A 19,607-nucleotide genomic window follows, 5' to 3' on the forward strand; every position below is an offset into this window, starting at 1 on the left:
CACTAATCCAAAATGATCTACAACCGTTCACTGAGCGCTCTTGTATTTGATTGGCGGATTCCATTAGATCCATAAATATAAACCAAACAGGAACAAGAGTTCATTGAACGCTTTAATTAAATTTCTTTCTTCTGATTAATCAAATATTTCGAAGTATTTGTAGCTCTAAGTGGACACTACCGCACACTAAATTGACAAATAAGTTTAAAATATATAAAATAACTATGAAAGTAACTATTAAATTAGTTACTAGTTACTTAAAAGGTGTAACTAAGTTAAGTTATAATTATAGATGCAAAGAAATTAACGAAGTTAAGTTACAGTTATTGAAAAAATGTAACTCTAACTGTAACTTCGTTATAAGTAACGAGTTACTTCCCATCCCTGGTCTATACATATATACATTAATATACAAGTCAAATAAATTTGAAAATTTTACGATAATTCTATTCGCAGAAGAACGTGATCGAAAGGAATTGTAAAGGGCTGCAAGGAGCTGCAAGTGACACAGTCCATTGCATTATATTGCGAAGATCGAGAATCTCCGATGATATATCATGTATCGTGACTCAGACTCGAGCTACGTTAGATGACCCTCGAACCAATAGTCACTGCATGAAACCAAAAGGTTATATGTTATTATATAATTTGAAATTCTTATAACCGTTTGCATCTAATTGTAAGATAACTAAGAGTAACATAAAATTTAACACAGTGAAGAAACACCGATAATCGTAAGTTTATAATGAATGTCGCAGTAAAATTAATAGAGTATAAATTTACATTTTCTATATTTCAAATAACTTTTACATAAATTTATTGATAGTAGAAAATTATGTGAACAAAGTACTAACACAATTTCGCACAAAACTCGTGAACGGATGATTGTTTAACTATAAGTTGCAATTGTATAACCAAGTTTTAAATCCTCTATTTAAAAAGCTGATTGTAAAATAGTCAGCAATGTCCTGAATACATCATCATTAAAATATATATATCATTTGAAATATTTATAATTCTATGTAAATTTCTTTTTATACATTAAACAACTCAGTAATTGAAGCCATACGATAATAAAGTAAAACAAACTGAAAATTTTATTCGCAGAGGTTTTCAAATTTGCAAAACTGAAACTTTTAATCAGTCAATGAAAATTTAATTTCCTATTAAGAAACACATGTGTGTCCCTGGCATTATTCATTCACCACCATGTGTATCCCTACCATTATTCATTTATCATTCAATATTTTACGTAAAGTTGCTAATTCATGAATTAGTAGTAGGTATATAGAAAATTTATATATAAAATATTTCTTGTTTTGAAAAAAAAAACATATTTCTCGTTTATATTATTGCAAAATCATTTTAAGTTGTTTCAATTTATATATATTCCCTTATACTGTATAAATTAATTCTCAATGCAACAATCACCATATACAAGGTTCACCTTCATCACTCGCTAAGTCACTTTGCATTTAATAGTGAATATGCGATTCTCCGCAGTGGTAATTACAAAAACGCGATATCTTCTGATTGAACATCAACCGTTATGTATTACAATTGCAGCCGTCTAACAGCAATTACGCACGATAGCAATGGTTCATGCTTCGCCTGTAGACTGATTACTGTCTCGTCACGTTCGCTTGACTACAAAAAACGTTCAATAAGTTTCATATCTAATTCTAGCCACCTAATGTAATTTTCGCAATAGTCCCGAGAAAAACATTTACTAACATTAATACATATTTTTCTTCAATAATACTCTAGCTTCATTTAGTAAATAAATATTTATTTAATAAAAAATTCTAATTAAATTAATGGTTTTTCTATCAAATAAATATATGTTACATTTAGTAAATATTATTTAGTTAATATTCAAAGTTAAAAAGGTACTATTCAAACAAATATTTATTAAAATTTAGTACATTTATTTCAGTGTAACTGTTTTCCAATCATTCTGCTATTAAAAATACTTTATTTTACTGCATTTTGTTATTATTTATATGAATGTTTTTAAATCCGTATATAGACAACTCGAATATAATGCTTTATTTTTATTATATATAAAAAGTCGGGTGTATAAATTTCAAGTTAAATGTGTAACGGCACGAAAAATTAAGTTAAAATCCGAAGCGTAAGTCATATAAAAGTTACAAATGTGAAAACATATCAAAAGACAGAATTTTTCGGATCCAACTTACACTTTACCTTTAGAACGGCTCGAGTACAACACTCACTATACTGACACGTTATACTGACTCGAATATAAGGCACGAGCTACGCTCTCGTCCTCACGAGTCTTATATATCGCTCCACAGTGTCTCGCATGCCTTTCATTTCGTCCTTTACGGTACTTCGTCATGATTTACGGCGTATCCGCATGAGGAACGACGGTATCGCGCGCGCGCTTCGCTCGCTCGTTCCCTTTCGTCTCTTCCTTCCTCCTTCCTTCCTTCCTCTCGCTACGGTTTCCGTCGCATGAATGTATCTCGCCTGTAATTTTCTCGTCGACAGTCGCGAGATGCCGGGAAAGGATGCTCCAAAGGATGCCTTTGACCTGACTTGGACGGAAGCGTCGCGTCGCGTCGCGGCTGCTTCGAGCTCTCCTTCAATGCGGTAAGTCAGTAGTGATAAGATACAGACTATGCGGATCGCATGAATGCGGCTTATATCTTTGGAATTCGACGCGTTAAAATTGCTAAGTATTCTACATTTAAAAATATCTGCTCAAGAATACAACTGTGTATCTCAAAATCTATAATGTATCTCATAATAATCTTCATCCACACAAGTTCATTCGTCCATTTAAGTAGATCTCTTCTTAACGTAATTTTACTAATCTTTCTCGTATCCAATATAAGTCTCACAATTAGTATAATTTTATTGTTTAATTTAATCGTTCTTTAAGGGGGGGGGGGGGCTTTAAAATGAGATGCTTTTAGGAATTTTGTTTTAAAAAAAATATCACAAATTCATTCACAAATATTTACTTTAGTATTAACATAAACCGTCATTTTTATTATACAAATTCTGTTATGAAAATTATAAAATCTGAAATCCTATAAATTTTTTTTATATAAATCATGAAATATTGATTTGATGTATTGAGTTTTGCTGGTAATTTACATACACATGTAAGATAGACCGCGGAGTAAAGGGCCACTTTTGACATTTTTTGCTATAAAATAAAGAATATTTAACTCATACAGATCGTGTTGATATTTTACGAAACTAGAGTCCTTTGACTATAAAATACATGCAAGAAAGTATGCATATATACCCTTCATTACAAAGATATCATAAATTTTACAGAGGAAATCATTCGGCACTTCTTACCCCATATGTAGGGCAAGAAATTCCACATAATGGGGTAAAAAGTACCAATACTAATATATTACGTTTGAACTATTTTCAGAGATAAAAATAGGTATATACTAGAGAGTTTTTTATTATAAGGTGGGTTTTTATTATTAAGAGAGTTTTGGTAACAAAATTATAATAGAAATATTTCAGTTTTAACAGAAAATTAAATTATTAATGTTTTCTTAACCTAAGACAAACTTTGAAAAGAAGAAACAAAACTAGCACTATATCGTGCTCGAAAACAAATAAGAATAGTCTTTCCTCTTACACTTGATTTTTAAGTCATTTTGACCTTAATAAAAAATTAAATCAGTCATCCAATAATGAATGATTATAACGAATTTGAAAAAATATTTGTTATAAAAGATAATTAAGCGATAAAATCATTCGTCATCATTATTACAGTAATATAGACGCGTCGAATAAGCCTAATTTCATCGAAATCGGAGATGAAAGTTGCATTCTGAATAATTTACCTGTCTCTCTGCGTAACGAAGACCACTAATGCTAATTCTATAATGAGTCGATAATCGAAAGTAATCGGTAACGTTTCGTATTGTTGACTATTGGTCAACTTCACTGATAAGATTATCGACTTAGGATTATCGACTTGTTATAGAATACAGAGCAACCATGGCACTTTTACCCCAACAACCATGGCACTTTTTATCCCAACAAGTCACGTAAACTTTGCGGCATTGTTATTAAAAAACTATAATAGAAATAACAATTCTAATAATCACACTGTTAAAACAATAGAGAATAAGATTAATAAATACACTTATTTAATCTATCTAGGTGCAAAAATGATTTCTTCAGACCAAAATAACTGCGGCGCTAATATCTTACTTTTGGCTAGAGGTGTTATTAATGATAAAATTGTCGATAATTATCGATATACTTTACGATGTATCGATAACATGTATTATCGATAATATCTGTTAGATATCGATAAGTAAATATAAATCCTGATGAAAATATTGAACTGCTCGACAATTCTTATTTTTATTTATTAGACAATTATGATAGTTTCGACCGATGAAAATCGTATATACCCGAGTTACCGTATATGTTTATAAACATATGAGTATAATAGCTCCGGCAGACCGGCACACCAGCGCCATCAAAATATTGTATATAAACCGAGAGAAACAGAACAAGATATCAGTTGTTTTGTAGTCGTTATATATATCATTTACTTATACTTTCTTCGAATCGAAATGTCACGTAGAACACGAGCAAAGAGGAGCATAATGTGGTCGTACTTTACCGAATGTAACGGTGATTTAAATGCGACATGTGCCAAATGTAACATTTGTGATTCTGCCGTACTTCATTCGAATAATACTACAAATTTATGGTCTCATATAAAAATTCACCATCAAGATATCTTAGAATATTCTTCGGAATCATCAGATACAGAATGTTGCGTAAAAACAAATAGAAGCAAACGAATTAAAATGAATGCACCTGTTTGTGTTTTACCTCAATCAACTGTACCGTCTACATCAAATGTTGAAGAATCTGTTTCAGTTACATTTTCAAAGACATCCAAATGTGACACAGAAGCAAAAAATTATAAAAACTTAAAATCACAAAAATATCCTGCTGATTCAAAGCGTGCTAAAGAAATTACTGAATCACTGATACAAATGTTAGTGGAGGATGTTCGTCCATTCTCAATAGTACAAGATACCGGATTTATTAAATTTGTGAATTCATTAAATAAAAGATATAAGTTACCAAATAGAAAGATTTTAAGCACTACATTATTGCCTGCACTGTACCAAGCAAAATGTGGACAAATTAAAAAATCTTTATCAAAAGGTAATTATATTCACCTTACAGTAGATTTATGGACTGATACTCATCGACAAATATCATATTTTGGAACTACTGCACATTACATTATAGATGGACAATTTTGTGATAACGTTTTACAAACTTCTTATTTTCCAGAACGTCATACTGCTCAAAATTTACGAGATAGTATAGTTGAAATAGCAGAAACTTGGGATATATCAAGGAAAATAAAAGTTATTGTAAGTGATAATGATAGCAACATTGTTAGCGCAATAAATATGTCACCATGGCATCAAATTTCTTGTTTTGCTCATACTTTAAATCTCGTTGCTCAAAGTGCATTGTAGAATACTGATTCAATTGTTAATGTTCTTCAAAAGTGCCGAAATATTGTTATTGTATTTAAAAATAGTAACACTACAGCAGAGTTATTACGAAAAGAGCAAATTCGTCAAGGAATAGTTACTCCTCTTAGTTTGAAAAGAGACGTACCAACACGATGGAATTCCACGTACCTCATGTTAAGTCGTATAATTGAATTGCGAAATATCTTGCCTGCGGTTCTCACAGCACGAAAAGATGTACCTCTGATTGCGTATGAAGAATGGGAAATGATTGTTGGTATAGTAAATGTACTAAAACCATTGTACCAAGCAACTAAAGAAATATCTGGTGAACATTATGTAACCATATCAAAAGTTATACCTATTCTTGGATGCATTACTTAAATGATGTTGAATTACTCCGATCTAATTTGTTATATGAACTTGATAAAAGATTTGGAAATATTGAAACAAACTCTATTTATGCTATTGCAACATTGTTGGATCCTCGTTTCAAAAACGTTGTGTTTAAATCCAAAGTATGCATTAAAATAGCAAAAACTAAATTATTATGCGAATGTGAGAATCCATATGTTGAAAGTAATAATTCTGAAGAACATACCGAGTTAATAGAATTGAATAATGAAATTTCGAACAGCGATACAGATACTTTATTGGCAACATTTGATCAAACAGTTAAAGAGACAGGCACCGATAATATTTCTTCTTCGGCAAAACGAGAATTACAAAGGTAAAATTATTCATTACTTCGTAATGTTATAGTAAGATATTACATTTATATAATAAATAATTGCTCCTACTCTCCACAACAATATAAAAAACTTGATTGTATATAGGTACTTACATTCCAAAGTAATTCATAGAAAATGTAATCCACTTACATGGTGGACAGAGGGAATGAGAATTATCCAAACCTGCAGCAAGTTGCATTACAATATCTATATGTATACTACTATATCTATATGTATACTAGCTACGTCGGTTCCCAATGAAAGAGTTTTTTCAAAAGCTGGACAAATTCTTTCAGATAGAAGGACGCGGTTGCAGCCGAAGCATGTGAACATGCTCACTGTTTTAAGTGCTAATAAAGATTAAGAATAATTTGAAAGAAATGTTTAATTAATTTTTAGTTTTTCAAATAATGTTAATCATATGTTTAATTAATTAAAGTTATTTGTATGTTCTACAGATATAAAAATTGTTATTATTTTTCAAATAAAAAATAAATATTGTTCATGCAACGTTTAATATAACTATTTTTAGTTTATTATATTACAACTATTCAGATGCGTTTGAGACGTGTGAAATATGTTAACACAAACTCTTTCTAACAGTATATTAAAATTATTTTTCTCAATATTGATGACAAATTAAGTAAAACTATTAAAAAATACATAAATGCATAAGTTTGAAATTATCGATATCTTAACGATATTATCAATAAATTGAAATTAATCGATATATTATTGATAACTTGTCGATAATCGATAATAACATCTCTACTTTTGGCTCTCAAACACATGGGCACATCCGTGCAAATTTCCTGACGGTTATTAGGCAGTAACGAACTGTGTGACATAAGATTCTTGCTCTTAGTTGACGAACTGTGTGGCGGAATTTTCTAGTGAATGCCTTATTACCGAGATACAAGAGGTGGACCTTTTTCCCCGGGGACCTTTACTCCCCGGTCTACCCTACTGACTTCCTATAGGCCCTTTATCAAAGTTTTAAACAATTGCGAATATACTGTCATTACGCATTACATAATCAGTCCATAATCATTTTTCCGAGAACTACAATCGACTCCAACCCATTGTTACGCGAGATTGCCATTTGTTTGCTGTGCAATTAATGACGAAGAGGTGAGCTAATTATTGACACAGACTACAAAACGAGCGTTCTCTAATGCGCATCCATTGCTAATTAGATCTTAACAACAAGTAATTAGATGAATTTTGTTAATCAACATCAATAATGCGACTATATATTAGAATCTTCGGCCAGTTTTTTTATAAATTACTAGCTGTTACACATTTTTCACATGTACATATTTGTAGTTGCACATTACTAAATATGTTATTGAAATATCGATACCTATATACTTCCAATATTAATCGAGAATCTTAAATACTTATATAGTTCTAGTTCGTATATATTCTCTGATACAGTTCTAGCATATAAATATATATTCTCTTCACTGAACGATCTAACAATCGTTATGCGATCCTATAGCGAAGACCGTTAAAGAAAATAATTACCCACCATACCGGCAAAAAAGTTTCTGAATAAAACTTTACTACTTAAAATAAAAAAGAGAAGATATATAATCATCTTTCTCTATCACTATCGTATAAAAATTTAAACCTGCCAATACATTGTGCCTGAAAGTTTTATCACATATACGGTATAATACATATTTCTTATATAAATATCAATATTTTTCATGTCAGAGTATTGATTGTTATAAAAATGATAAAATTATATCAATTATAATGAAGAAATTAAGTTTTTTCCAACAATAAATTAATAAAAAATTTTATTTTCGCAAGAAAGTAATTAACATTTGTCATAAAATGTCAAATCGATACACAGACCTATCATTTTCTTTTTATATACATATACATATATTAAAGAGTTTATGTTAAATAAAAGTTAAGATGTGGATATGTAATTTTGGGATGCCATATAGAATGGAAAATCATCTTATTTTAGTAGCTGATATGTCTTTTCGCCATAATATGAAATGTCACATGTAGGTATAGCTTATAGCAGAAAGTCATAATGTGAATAGGTTTAGGAGAGAATCATAAAACAAATAGAATAAATGCTATAGCTATTATTTTTATATTAGAAGGCTATATTAGTAGTTCGTAAAATTGTATATAATATTATTATTTAAAATATATTTTCATATAATAATAGATGAATATTAGAATATATTTTATATATTCTTAGTTTCTTTAAACAGATTTATCTCTTGATAAGCTTTTGTATTTTACAAGATATTTTATTTAACAAACTGCTTATAATCAACACTTATTAGATAATTTAGATTCGGATTGACCTGAATTATTTCTTAAAAATTGTATTAAATTTTTCACATTAGAACTTTTTTAATAAATACATTTTATAAAAAATTGTATACATATATCGGAAACATTACCTCGCTAACAATTCTCGCATGCATTTTCGATCATAACATGTTATGTACGTCATTTGTTAATACATTAAAGTACGCGTTAGAAAAAAAATGTCTGTATAGTAGTTTTATACATAAAATACAGATGCATTATTTTATCTTATGTAACATGCCACGCGTAATTCCCTCATATGCCCACGACTATTACGTAAATGTATAACACGTACGCGCGCGCTTGAGCGATTCGTTCGCGATGAACCCTAATCAAGGACATGCGATATTTCACAGACAGAATTTCCTCTAGATTCAACACGAAGATTATCGAGCAATGAATAGATAACCACTGCAGAAAAGTCACGCGAAGTTGAGCATTGTGCTTTGCGAGGATCGTATTGTAAAAGCGTCATCACAATTTTCGCGCCTAACTGAATTTCTCATAACCTACACATGACCTAATTTCCTTTTTGATTGTCATAACTCCATAGATGAACATATACTTAATCAAATAAAATCATTTCCACATTATATTCATTGTTATTTATGTATTACATACAAACATTATTAATACAAATTTTTTATTAATTATAAAAGCCTATTATTTTAATAAGATTTGTGTGTGAATGAGAATTTAATTTGAACTCAGGTTTATATACAGAAATCTTCTTTCTTATTTTCTAATTCTGAATAAGATCACTGCACTAATTAATAAACAAATAAGACGTTCACAATGTATGTTACAAATTATAATACACACACACAAATAATAAATTATCTAATAGTTGTTTATTCTTCAAAAATGTCATGTGTCATCTATCAAAAAATAAGAAAAAGTAAATTTTTAGTAAAACAATGAAGAAATACAAAAAATATACTAGTTAATGACTGATGCGTACTACAAATAAATGATAAATGTACTAAGAGAAAATTAATAGATACATCTTTAGTACATGTACGAGAATCGTTCGAAAAATTTTGAGCCTCAACATAAAGATAGCATTACTCATCAAAACCATTCTGGTACTACAATCGTACATATTTTGCAATGTACCTGTGAAAATTGTGGTCATTTTGAACGCTCAGTTGTTGTTTAAGAGTCATTTGTGCAAGTCGATATCAGTGTTTTCGTTTGATGAAAATCTCTGTTCTCTGAGCCTAGGAAACAGGAAAAAGTCGTTGGGGATCAGATCTGGTAAATACGGTTGATAGTTAATTAATTCAAACCACAATTCGTAAATTTTTGTTATGGCGTTCGTCAATATTCCATTTCATCCGATTTTTTCGATTTTTACAATAACATTGACATCGACTGGCACAAATAACTCTCAAACACAACTGAGCGTCCAAAATGGCTACAATTTTCACAGATATCTTACAAAACATGTACACTCAAGGACTTCGATTCTTTTCCTCGAAAATTTTCATAAACTGAGAAATGACCACTTTTCTATATTAATGCTCAAAGTCCGTTCGCGATTAACAACACGACTAAACCTTACGTCCGCTTACAACTAAATTTGGCGTAAAGACGAAATAACCTGGATCTTTGGAAGTTTTAAAAAAGTTATCGAGGGAAAGAATCGAAGTCCTTGAGCGTATAATTATCCTCGCCAATACCGGAACGGTTTTGACGACCCCTGTTAAGCTAGCCTCTCACCAGCGATAAATGAATTCCAACACATACCAAAATTAGGTGTTAATTAGGTGCTGAAGTGCGAAATTAGATGCTCGAACCGTTTAGCAGAAAAAAAATTATTGGGGGGGGGGCTAACTTAATATTAAGTTAACCCCCTCAAAAAAAAAATAATTATTATACATAAACAAACAAAACAAATACACTAGAATTAGGTGCTAATTAGGTGCTCCAAGGAACGACCAAAATAATTCGAAAATATATATCATATACAGAATTATATACAGAACAGTCGGCTCACAAGAGAGAAGTTGCCTTAAAAAATTAGGTGCTCAAACAAATTTGGTGTTAAAATGTTTGGTTTTTTAATATTATTTAAGGATATCTAGTCGCCGAATTAGGTGCTCGTTCCGTTTGACAGAAATTCGAACACAAAGATAGATTGCGCGACCAGCTCACAAGAGAGAAGTTGCCTTAAAAAATTAGGTGCTCCAACAAATTTGGTGTCAAAATATTTCTTTTTAATATTATTTTAGGATATCTAGTCGCCGAATTAGGTGCTCGTTCCGTTTGGCAGAAATTCGACCTCCAACATAGGTAACGCGGTCAACTCACAAGAGAGAAGTTGCCTTAAAAAATTAGGTGCTCGAACAAATTTGGTGTCAAAATATTTGTTTTTTAATATTATTTAAGGATATCTAGTCGCCGAATTAGGTGGTCGTTCCATTTGGCAGAAATTCGACCTCGAACATAGGTTGTGCGACCAACTTACAAGAGAGAAGTTGCCTTAAAAAATTAGGTGCTCAAACAAATTTGATGTTACAATGTTTGTTTTTTAATATTATTTAAGGATATCTAGTCGCCGAATTAGGTGCTCGTTCCGTTCGACAGAAATTCGATCACCAACATAGATAACGCGGTCAACTCACAAGAGAGAAGTTGCATTAAAAAATTAGGTGCTCAAACAAATTTGGTATTAAAACGTTTGTTTTTTAATATTATTTAAGGATATCTAGTCGCCAAATTAGGTGCGCGTTCCGTTAACTTCTCTCTTGTGTGTTGACCGCGTTACCTATATATGTTGGAGGTCGAATTTCTGCCCAACGGAACGAGCACTTAATTTGGCGACTAGATATCCTTAAATAATATTAAAAAACAAACATTTTAAAAATGTCAACAATAAGGAGCATTCAGCCACAACGCTAGATGTATTCAGTTATAGCCATATATTTAAAATTATAATTAGAGAAAGGTCACCGATACCGACATACCACTTTGTTTTTAGACATTATTTCTTAAACAAAAGGTAAAATACAACTTCAAAAACATAAATACAAAGTAAAAAGTGTCTTCTATCAGATAGTATAAGCAACTTTTATAATACTGTTAGCAATTTTGCAATAATTAAGTTTTTCGTAAGTTATGCAAAAATGAGCAAAAAAATCTGACAAAATAGGCTCCAAAACTGACACAGTAGGCAGTAATGCTACGTATTCCTATTCTTTTTCTTTTACAGGAATTATCTGTATAAAGTACCTATAAGTGAATGTATATAAGATTTTTCAGAATCATTTTACTTCGTTATAAAACATTTTTATTGAATTATATGCGTAATTACTTTATGCTGTTCTGCAAGATGCAAATATGTAACGCGATAGTTTTTCTAGAGTTGTTCCATATATGCATGATTGTCTTCAGCTCCAATAGACTTATTTGACACTATAAAGCAACATTATAAAGATTAAGTTAGTTCATGGTCTGTTTTACGGACAGGTGTGTCGGTTTACGCTGCACCCCAGTTTTAAATTAAAAATCGTATTATGAAAAGATTAAGAGATAAAATAATATAAATAAATCTTATTTCGGAAACTACAAGTATTTAAAATGACGTAATATTATCAATAATACAGTCACTATTATTTAAACCTCACAATTTGCAAAAAAAAATCGTAAGAATTTTATTTTTACATTTGTAGAATTCGTTTTTAGCTGATTTGATATAGAAACAAGCCACGAACCTACGAATTATGAGTTTGTACTTCTTTAATTAGCTAAACAGATCATAATTTTATTAGTATTAATAAAATGCAATAGTTAGTTTCCAAAAAATAAGGGGGTGTCATTTTAGGAGAACTATGTTAGTATCGGCGACTTTCCTCTATATATAGACGTTTCGGTCAATATTTGACCATCTTCAGTATAAATATAAAAAAGTTATTACAATAAACACAATTAGATGAAATCTCAGGTCCAAATGAAAAAGTTGATATACATATTGTCAGATGGATTAACATTAATTAAGAAATTACATGAAATACGCTGTGTTATACAATAACGCGAAGAACATTTCGTCAAAATTATGTGATAATTCTTCTAAATGTGAGATTTTAATCTAACATCTTGTTTGAATACACGATTTCCAAATACACAGATTAGTGAAACGCATCCTTGAATAGCAATGAGAGCAAAACCATGATATGATAAAAGAAGAACTTTTTTTCCGTTAACAAGATTTCGAATGAGTGTACATGAACAATGTTGACTGTCAACATTGTTTATGTACACTCATTCCAAGTCTTGTTAACGGAAAAAAAGTTCTTCTTTTATCATATCATGGTTTTGCTCTCATTGCTATTCAAGGATGCGTTTCACTAATCTGTGTATTTGGAAATCGTGTATTCAAACAAGATGTTAGATTAAAATCTCACATTTAGAAGAATTATCACATAATTTTGACGAAATGTTCTTCGCGTTATTGTATAACACAGCGTATTTCATGTAATTTCTTAATTAATGTTAATCCATCTGACAATATGTATATCAACTTTTTCATTTGGACCTGAGATTTCATCTAATTGTGTTTATTGTAATAACTTTTTTATATTTATACTGAAGATGGTCAAATATTGACCGAAACGTCTATATATAATTATAATTTTAAATATATGACTATAACTGAATACATCTAGCGTTGTGGCTGAATGCTCCTTATTGTTGATTTATTAATTTGAAGCCACTTTTATTAACGTTTACAAATATTTTAATACCAAATTTGTTTGAGCACCTAATTTTTTAAGGCAACTTCTCTCTTGTGAGTTGACCGCGTTATCTATATTGGAGATCGAATTTCTGTCGAACGGAACGAGCACCTAATTCGACAGCTAGATATCCTTAAATAATATTAAAAAACAAATATTTTAACATCAAATTTGTCTGAGCACCTAATTTTTTAAGGCAATTTCTTTCTTGTGAGCCGACTGTTCGACTGACGTCTAATTTCTGTATACCTATAATTCAGTATATGATATATATTTTCGAATTATTTTCGTCGTTTCTTGGAGCACCTAATTCTGATGTACTTGCTTTGTTTGTTTACGTAATAATTATTTATTTTTTTATTGGGGCTAACTTAATATTAAGCTAGCCCACACCCCCCCCCCCCAATAATTTTTTTTCTGTCAAACTGTTCGAGCATCTAATTTCGCACTTCAACACCTAATTAGCACCTAATTAGCACCTAATTTTGGTATGTGTTAGGATTCATTTATCGCTGTTGGGGGGCTAGCTTAACAGGGGTGTTTTGACGAGTAACGCCATCTTCATGCTGAGGCTCAAAACTTTTCAAACGACCCTCGTACATATTCCGTTAATAGTTAACTAAGTAATGATAGATATTATTAAATTTCTATTATAAGTACATTCATTAAAATAAAGTGTATGAAGCGAAAAGTGCCTCTTCATAGAAGAGACTCAAGATTCAGCCGAATTGAAAGCGCTTCATTATTTGCTGCATCTTGTAAGTGGTTCTTTCGAGACGTATGCGCGCCATCGGCAATCTCCATTCGTCAAGATGGAATTTCTCTTGTCGCGCCCTTTTGTAGGTAGAATGTGCGAAGAAAACGAAAGAAAAGAGAGTTTCGAATTGAAATAACCCAGTAACAACCGTCGCGGCATTTTCGAGCTTTTGAGATGCAAGAAAATAACGAGTAGTACACATACAATCATATGACAAAATATGATAGCCTTCCGTATTGAAAGAACTCGGAAGGACATCGTATTAGGAACGAAATATTAAATGTAAAGTGCAAAAAATGCATTCCCAGGCCCGATTAGAAACAAACGATAGTCACAGTCGTCGCAAACAAGAGTGGTAAAGTAATCAAGTATGCGACGAAAGAGTACAAAAGAAGTAAAAATGTAAAATAATGTTCGTGTCTACACAATATTGCTCAGGTATATAAAAATTTAGCAAGTTACAAATTTGAAAATTATTTTTGGTTTGACCAAAATAATTACGTAGTAATCTCGAGCATGAGTAATGCTGGGAAAAGTTTTTTAATATCCTATAAGCAATCGGTTTGAGCATTCTATATAATTATTTTAATGATGGGGGTGCCTTCACACACACCCCACACATGCATGAGGTTTACATATTCAAATCTGATTTATTTTCCACGTGATTGATGCAGAATGCAAAGATGAAAGAATGAATTGGTGAAAGACATGAAAACGATTGTATTTTGACGATACAAAAATAAGAGAAAAAAGAATGAAGTATCAGAATTGCTCAGAAGTGACATACATAATTATTTAAATTTCAAAAATATGCAAACATGCAAAAGGAAAAGAAAACTTCCGAATTACTGTTTCGCAATTTTTCTGATGACTAAATTTCATTTCAATGTAACAACTAATTAAAATCGAAAATGTTTTTTCATTAAATAAACCTTTGAAAAATATATGCAGTGTCCCGAAATTTTTTACCAAACGCTCTTGTGTAGATACAGCGGATTAAACCGAAAAGTTGTCTACACTGAGAAACCCATTTAGTTGAATCAACCAAGGATTTGTTTGCCCATATCCAAACAAGAAATTAATTGATTCAACTAAATGGGTTTCTCAGTGTACCATTTTGCAATTTTCGCAACAGTTAACAAGATATTAATTACTAAAAATTGCCGAATATTGGTCTTGAATAATTTTTTTATCAAATACTATCAACTTTACAGAAGAACTGCAACAAACAAAAATTGTTTATTTTCTTCTCGTAGAACTATAAGAATTTTTTTAGAATTTTTTATTAACTTTTTAGTACTGTGTGTGGCATTTTCTTATAGAATACCTACATTGGCAACTATTTTTATTAACATGAGAAAATACGGTATAAAAAATTCTGAAAAAATTCACAGAGCTTTATGAGAAGAAAATAAACACTTTTTGTTTTTCTATAAAGTTGATAGTATAATATTTAACAGGAAGAAAGACTAAGGAGATTCCACCTTCGTAAATAAAGGTAGACCGATTTTGAGTTCGAGTTAAGTTTCGGCTTTCGACACTCGCGACGCTTGTGAACTTTATAGTCCTGCACATAATGAATGCGCCATAGGAAAAAATGTCACGAACGTAATTTAACCCTGACGAAGACTAATCGCATACAAAATCGCCTTTACCGAGTTAAATTTTCGGGACACCCTGTATATTTCCGATTTCGTAACATCTCTCTCCCCCCTCTCTCCCCCCTCCCCCCCCCCCCCCTCCACTCTCTCTCTCTCGATGTATTTTCAGATTTCTCTCTACTTTTAAAGAACATTGCAAGATAGTAATACGCCATATATATAAAAAAGTTGACTTTTTTCTTTTACACGGCTGCATATAGATATATCCAACGCACCAATCTAACTAAAAGCCCTAGGTAGCGCTTGTGCTACAAATGCATTCTTTCTTTCGTTGTTTTTCTCTAATCCTTTCCTAAGTACTCGACGGATGAAAAACGGCACAAATAGAGTGCGAATAAAGACGTGGAATTTAATGCTGCATATGTCAAGAATGTTTTGTATCGCTCAGTATATCTATCTTCCGAGGAACGGATCCATGAAACTTGTGCGCAAAGTTACCGAGGAACAATGCGTCACGAGTGAAATTGGTATATCGCATGTTTCCCGTATAATGTAGTTGCTATATAATATGACGCAAACTACACGTTGTCCGTGTAATGTAAGTGATGATGCCATATTCTGAAGTAATCATGATACTTTCCAAAAATTTCGACGGCAGATTACGTACATTCTACTTTGATTAAAATATAGATATTAAGAGCAAATAACAGCCTCCTACCTTCTAATTCGACGATCTTGCCGGCTCTCTTCAACGCCTTTACCGCCTCATCGTGTGTGGCTTCTCGTAGATCTTCGCCATTTACCGCCAAAATAGCATCGCCAACGTAAAGTTGCTCAGTAGCGTCCGCTGCCATGCCTTTAAAGATCTTCGAGATGAGAATTGGCATTTTGTTCTCTTTGCCGCCCTTTATCGAAATTCCTAAGCCATTGTTGTCACTTTTGACCACACGGACAATGCGCTTTTGATTGGCTACCGAATCGGGCACATCCGGATCGTTCAAACTGTCTACATTGTTATTGTTGATGTTACCATTGTTCAGGGCGTTGTTACCGGTCTCACAACTCTCATCGAGCGAAATACTGAGATAATCGTCTTCCAAAGAAACGAATACGCGATACCACTGACCGCGCACTTGAGTTTCGAGAATGCCCGCACGTCCTGACGCTGAGGATGAGGCACCTGTAGTCGTGGTAGTCGACGAAGAGGATGACGACGTCGCCGCGGTCACCATTGAACTGATACCCATTACTCCCATGGCCGAAGAAGTTTGGCCGCTACCACACAACTCTACCATTTCGATTTCTTCACAAGCTGTACGCTGCAACATACCAATAAATAACTTTTTTTTTATTTATCCACTTTAAATATTTAATATGCACATTAAACTTCGTGATTGTTTATTGAGCAAGAGAAAAAAAAATTAAAAAATAAGAAAAACATTTTCTTATAAATAAATATTCAGAAAATCTTTCTATCGTGAAATATAAACGATGAAACTAAAAATAAAATTGGAAATGAATATTTGTGCGAATATACATACATATCTGTTACTCATATAAAAGTATAAACAAGAGATACAGTTTTATAGAAAAGAAGAGATTTAAAAAATCTTAATGACTTTATCTTATGCCTCATTCAATTTTCAATGAAAAGCTCGAGAAAAATGGCAACATATAAAATGGACGTTATAGTGAATAAATGGCGCCGGTACTCGACGACGTGAATAAATCAATTGTACTATATGCTAGCGAAATTCGTAATTTGAAAATAATTGATAGTGGTCGACAGTGACGTAGTCGAGCTCTCTTTGTTTTCCACCTACACCATTATTTCCATCAATCCAGTATCGCGCCGCAACAATAGCGTTACCACTGCCCGCGTAAAATGGTATATGGGCACAACGGAAAGCAAATAATTAGAAGAAAATTGCATGCGCTTACGAAATATATGTATTGTATATGTGTGTGTCTCTACATATTATACTCTATGCATACACGATAATATTTGTGTGCATGCGTGCGTGCACGCGCGTATGTGAGATAGATTTCAACTAATTCGCTATCTATACTTTGTTTTTAATTAATTCTAAAAGCTGAATCCTGTTCGAAGAGAATGTTTACTGAGAAATCATTAGTTCACGAAACAAGAAAACTCAGAAATTTGCAAAACAAATAAAATCAAGGAATTCATGGTCATAAAGTTCTGTCTCTATCGAATTTTGAGGATCACAAAATAGTATGTTTAACATTTAATGAAAAAAATATAACATTTTTTAGGAATTGAAATACAATGTCATTATTTTAATGCGGACAAAGAAACAATGAATATAATTAATTATTTAAACAGTTTTCAAATCTGGTAAAAATAAATTTATTATTTATTAGGCACTCTGTGACATTTGTATACAAAGTGTTGGAATAAAATACTTTTACAAATATTTTTAACAAATTAATTCTTTTAAAACCTCCTCTACAGCTACTTAAATGTACATATTTGGAGACACTGGTAGTGTCTCTGCGCTAAGCTACGCGCAGCGCCACTACCGTGGCTACTTTACGCGAGCCGGCGAGTTACAGCAAACCGAGATTATCGGATCTCAATAAGGGCTGAACCGATCAAGTTCTAAGTGTGCTCAATCGATTGCAACCGCTCGGGATATATAATGAAAGTGTTTTTATTTTTCCTCTACGTGCTCTACGAGCGGAGATATTGCGACGCAAAATACGAATCTGAAACTTTTATATTAAGAATAGTCATCATTGTCGTCGTCGCCACTATGAAGTGGTGGGGGTAATGTCCTTCTGGAATTTTTGGCGCAAGAGGCAAATGTGGCGCTGGCAACGTGCATGGTCACATCACACATGTGTTTGTTTTCTGTGGCTGATGATTAGGTTAGGAAAACTGTCACATCGATGGCATAGTAGAAGGACACGTAAAAGATTTTCTGCTTCTACATACACAAATTAGACTTGCTCGACACGTTTTTGCACGAAATGAACGAATCTGACAAAAAAAAATGTATCGCTTTACCCCGTGGACCGAGATCATTAAAGTTGATCACTATTCAGGTTAGGAAATCATATCTGTCATAGCAATGGCATAGATTACAGCAGAGTATTTGTCTTGGTTAAATATTTGTCTGTAAAGCAGAATTATTTAATACTTTATGCCATCGATGCAACAGATTTTCTCTGGATATCTGTCAAATTTAATTATAACAATTAATAACTCGGTTCACGGTAGTGCAAAAATGCGTTGAATGATTTTTTTATCAATCTCGAGGAGGTTCGACCTTGTACGTACATTATTATTTAACTTATAATTTAAAGATACGTTTCATGATGCATTTCTTGTCGAGGTTTTCTTGTGGTCTCAAATGGAATTTACGAAAAGATGTTTGGTATGGTTTACATGTCTGTTTATCTGGAATGAACAATTTCCCAAGTTTGCCAGGAGCTATTGTATATCATATGTAATCCAGAAGATTTTTCTCAAATGGAATTTACGAAAAGATGTTTGGAACAAAAGGACCCCGCACTAATCCTATATGAAATTGGATTTCGGTTAAATCAAATGGTTTTCTCATATGTTATAGCTTATGACCTGCTGAACAAAACCTATAAGTTTTAGCGAAAAAAAATGAACAGTTTTCGTGTTTGATTCACCTAAAGTTGCTGACATTTCACCATATAATGCTCAATAACTTCTAAACGGCTGACCTAAAATGGATAAAATTATAGTGTTTTGAAAAGGTCTCAACAAGGACTATAAGAAAATGGAAAAAAGTGGGGGGTCTCATTAAAAAAATCCGTGTGGACGTTGTCATGACCTTGGCGATGCCACCCAAAGTCAAACTGATGAAGCCAGTGGCTAGACCATTTTAAACTGTACAACTTTTATTTAATACATTTTTTTATAAAACTAATAGTTT

The 19,607-nt window shown here is 32.0% G+C and overlaps 1 protein-coding gene across 1 annotated transcript in view; it reads right to left on the minus strand.

Moving 5' to 3' along the window:
- Positions 1 to 16,334: 16,334 nt before the first annotated feature.
- Positions 16,335 to 19,607, minus strand: part of LOC108763373 (beta-1-syntrophin) — a 61,629-nt gene continuing 58,356 nt past the window's right edge. Inside the window, exon 3 of the mRNA XM_018510914.1 lies at positions 16,335 to 16,994. Coding sequence (XP_018366416.1) covers positions 16,335 to 16,994 — 660 coding nt within the window. The remainder of the gene's footprint in view (positions 16,995 to 19,607) is intronic.

The sequence above is a fragment of the Trachymyrmex cornetzi genome, unplaced genomic scaffold (genome assembly GCF_001594075.2).
Source record: "Trachymyrmex cornetzi isolate Tcor2-1 unplaced genomic scaffold, Tcor1.1 scaffold111, whole genome shotgun sequence".
Lineage (NCBI taxonomy): Eukaryota > Metazoa > Arthropoda > Insecta > Hymenoptera > Formicidae > Trachymyrmex > Trachymyrmex cornetzi.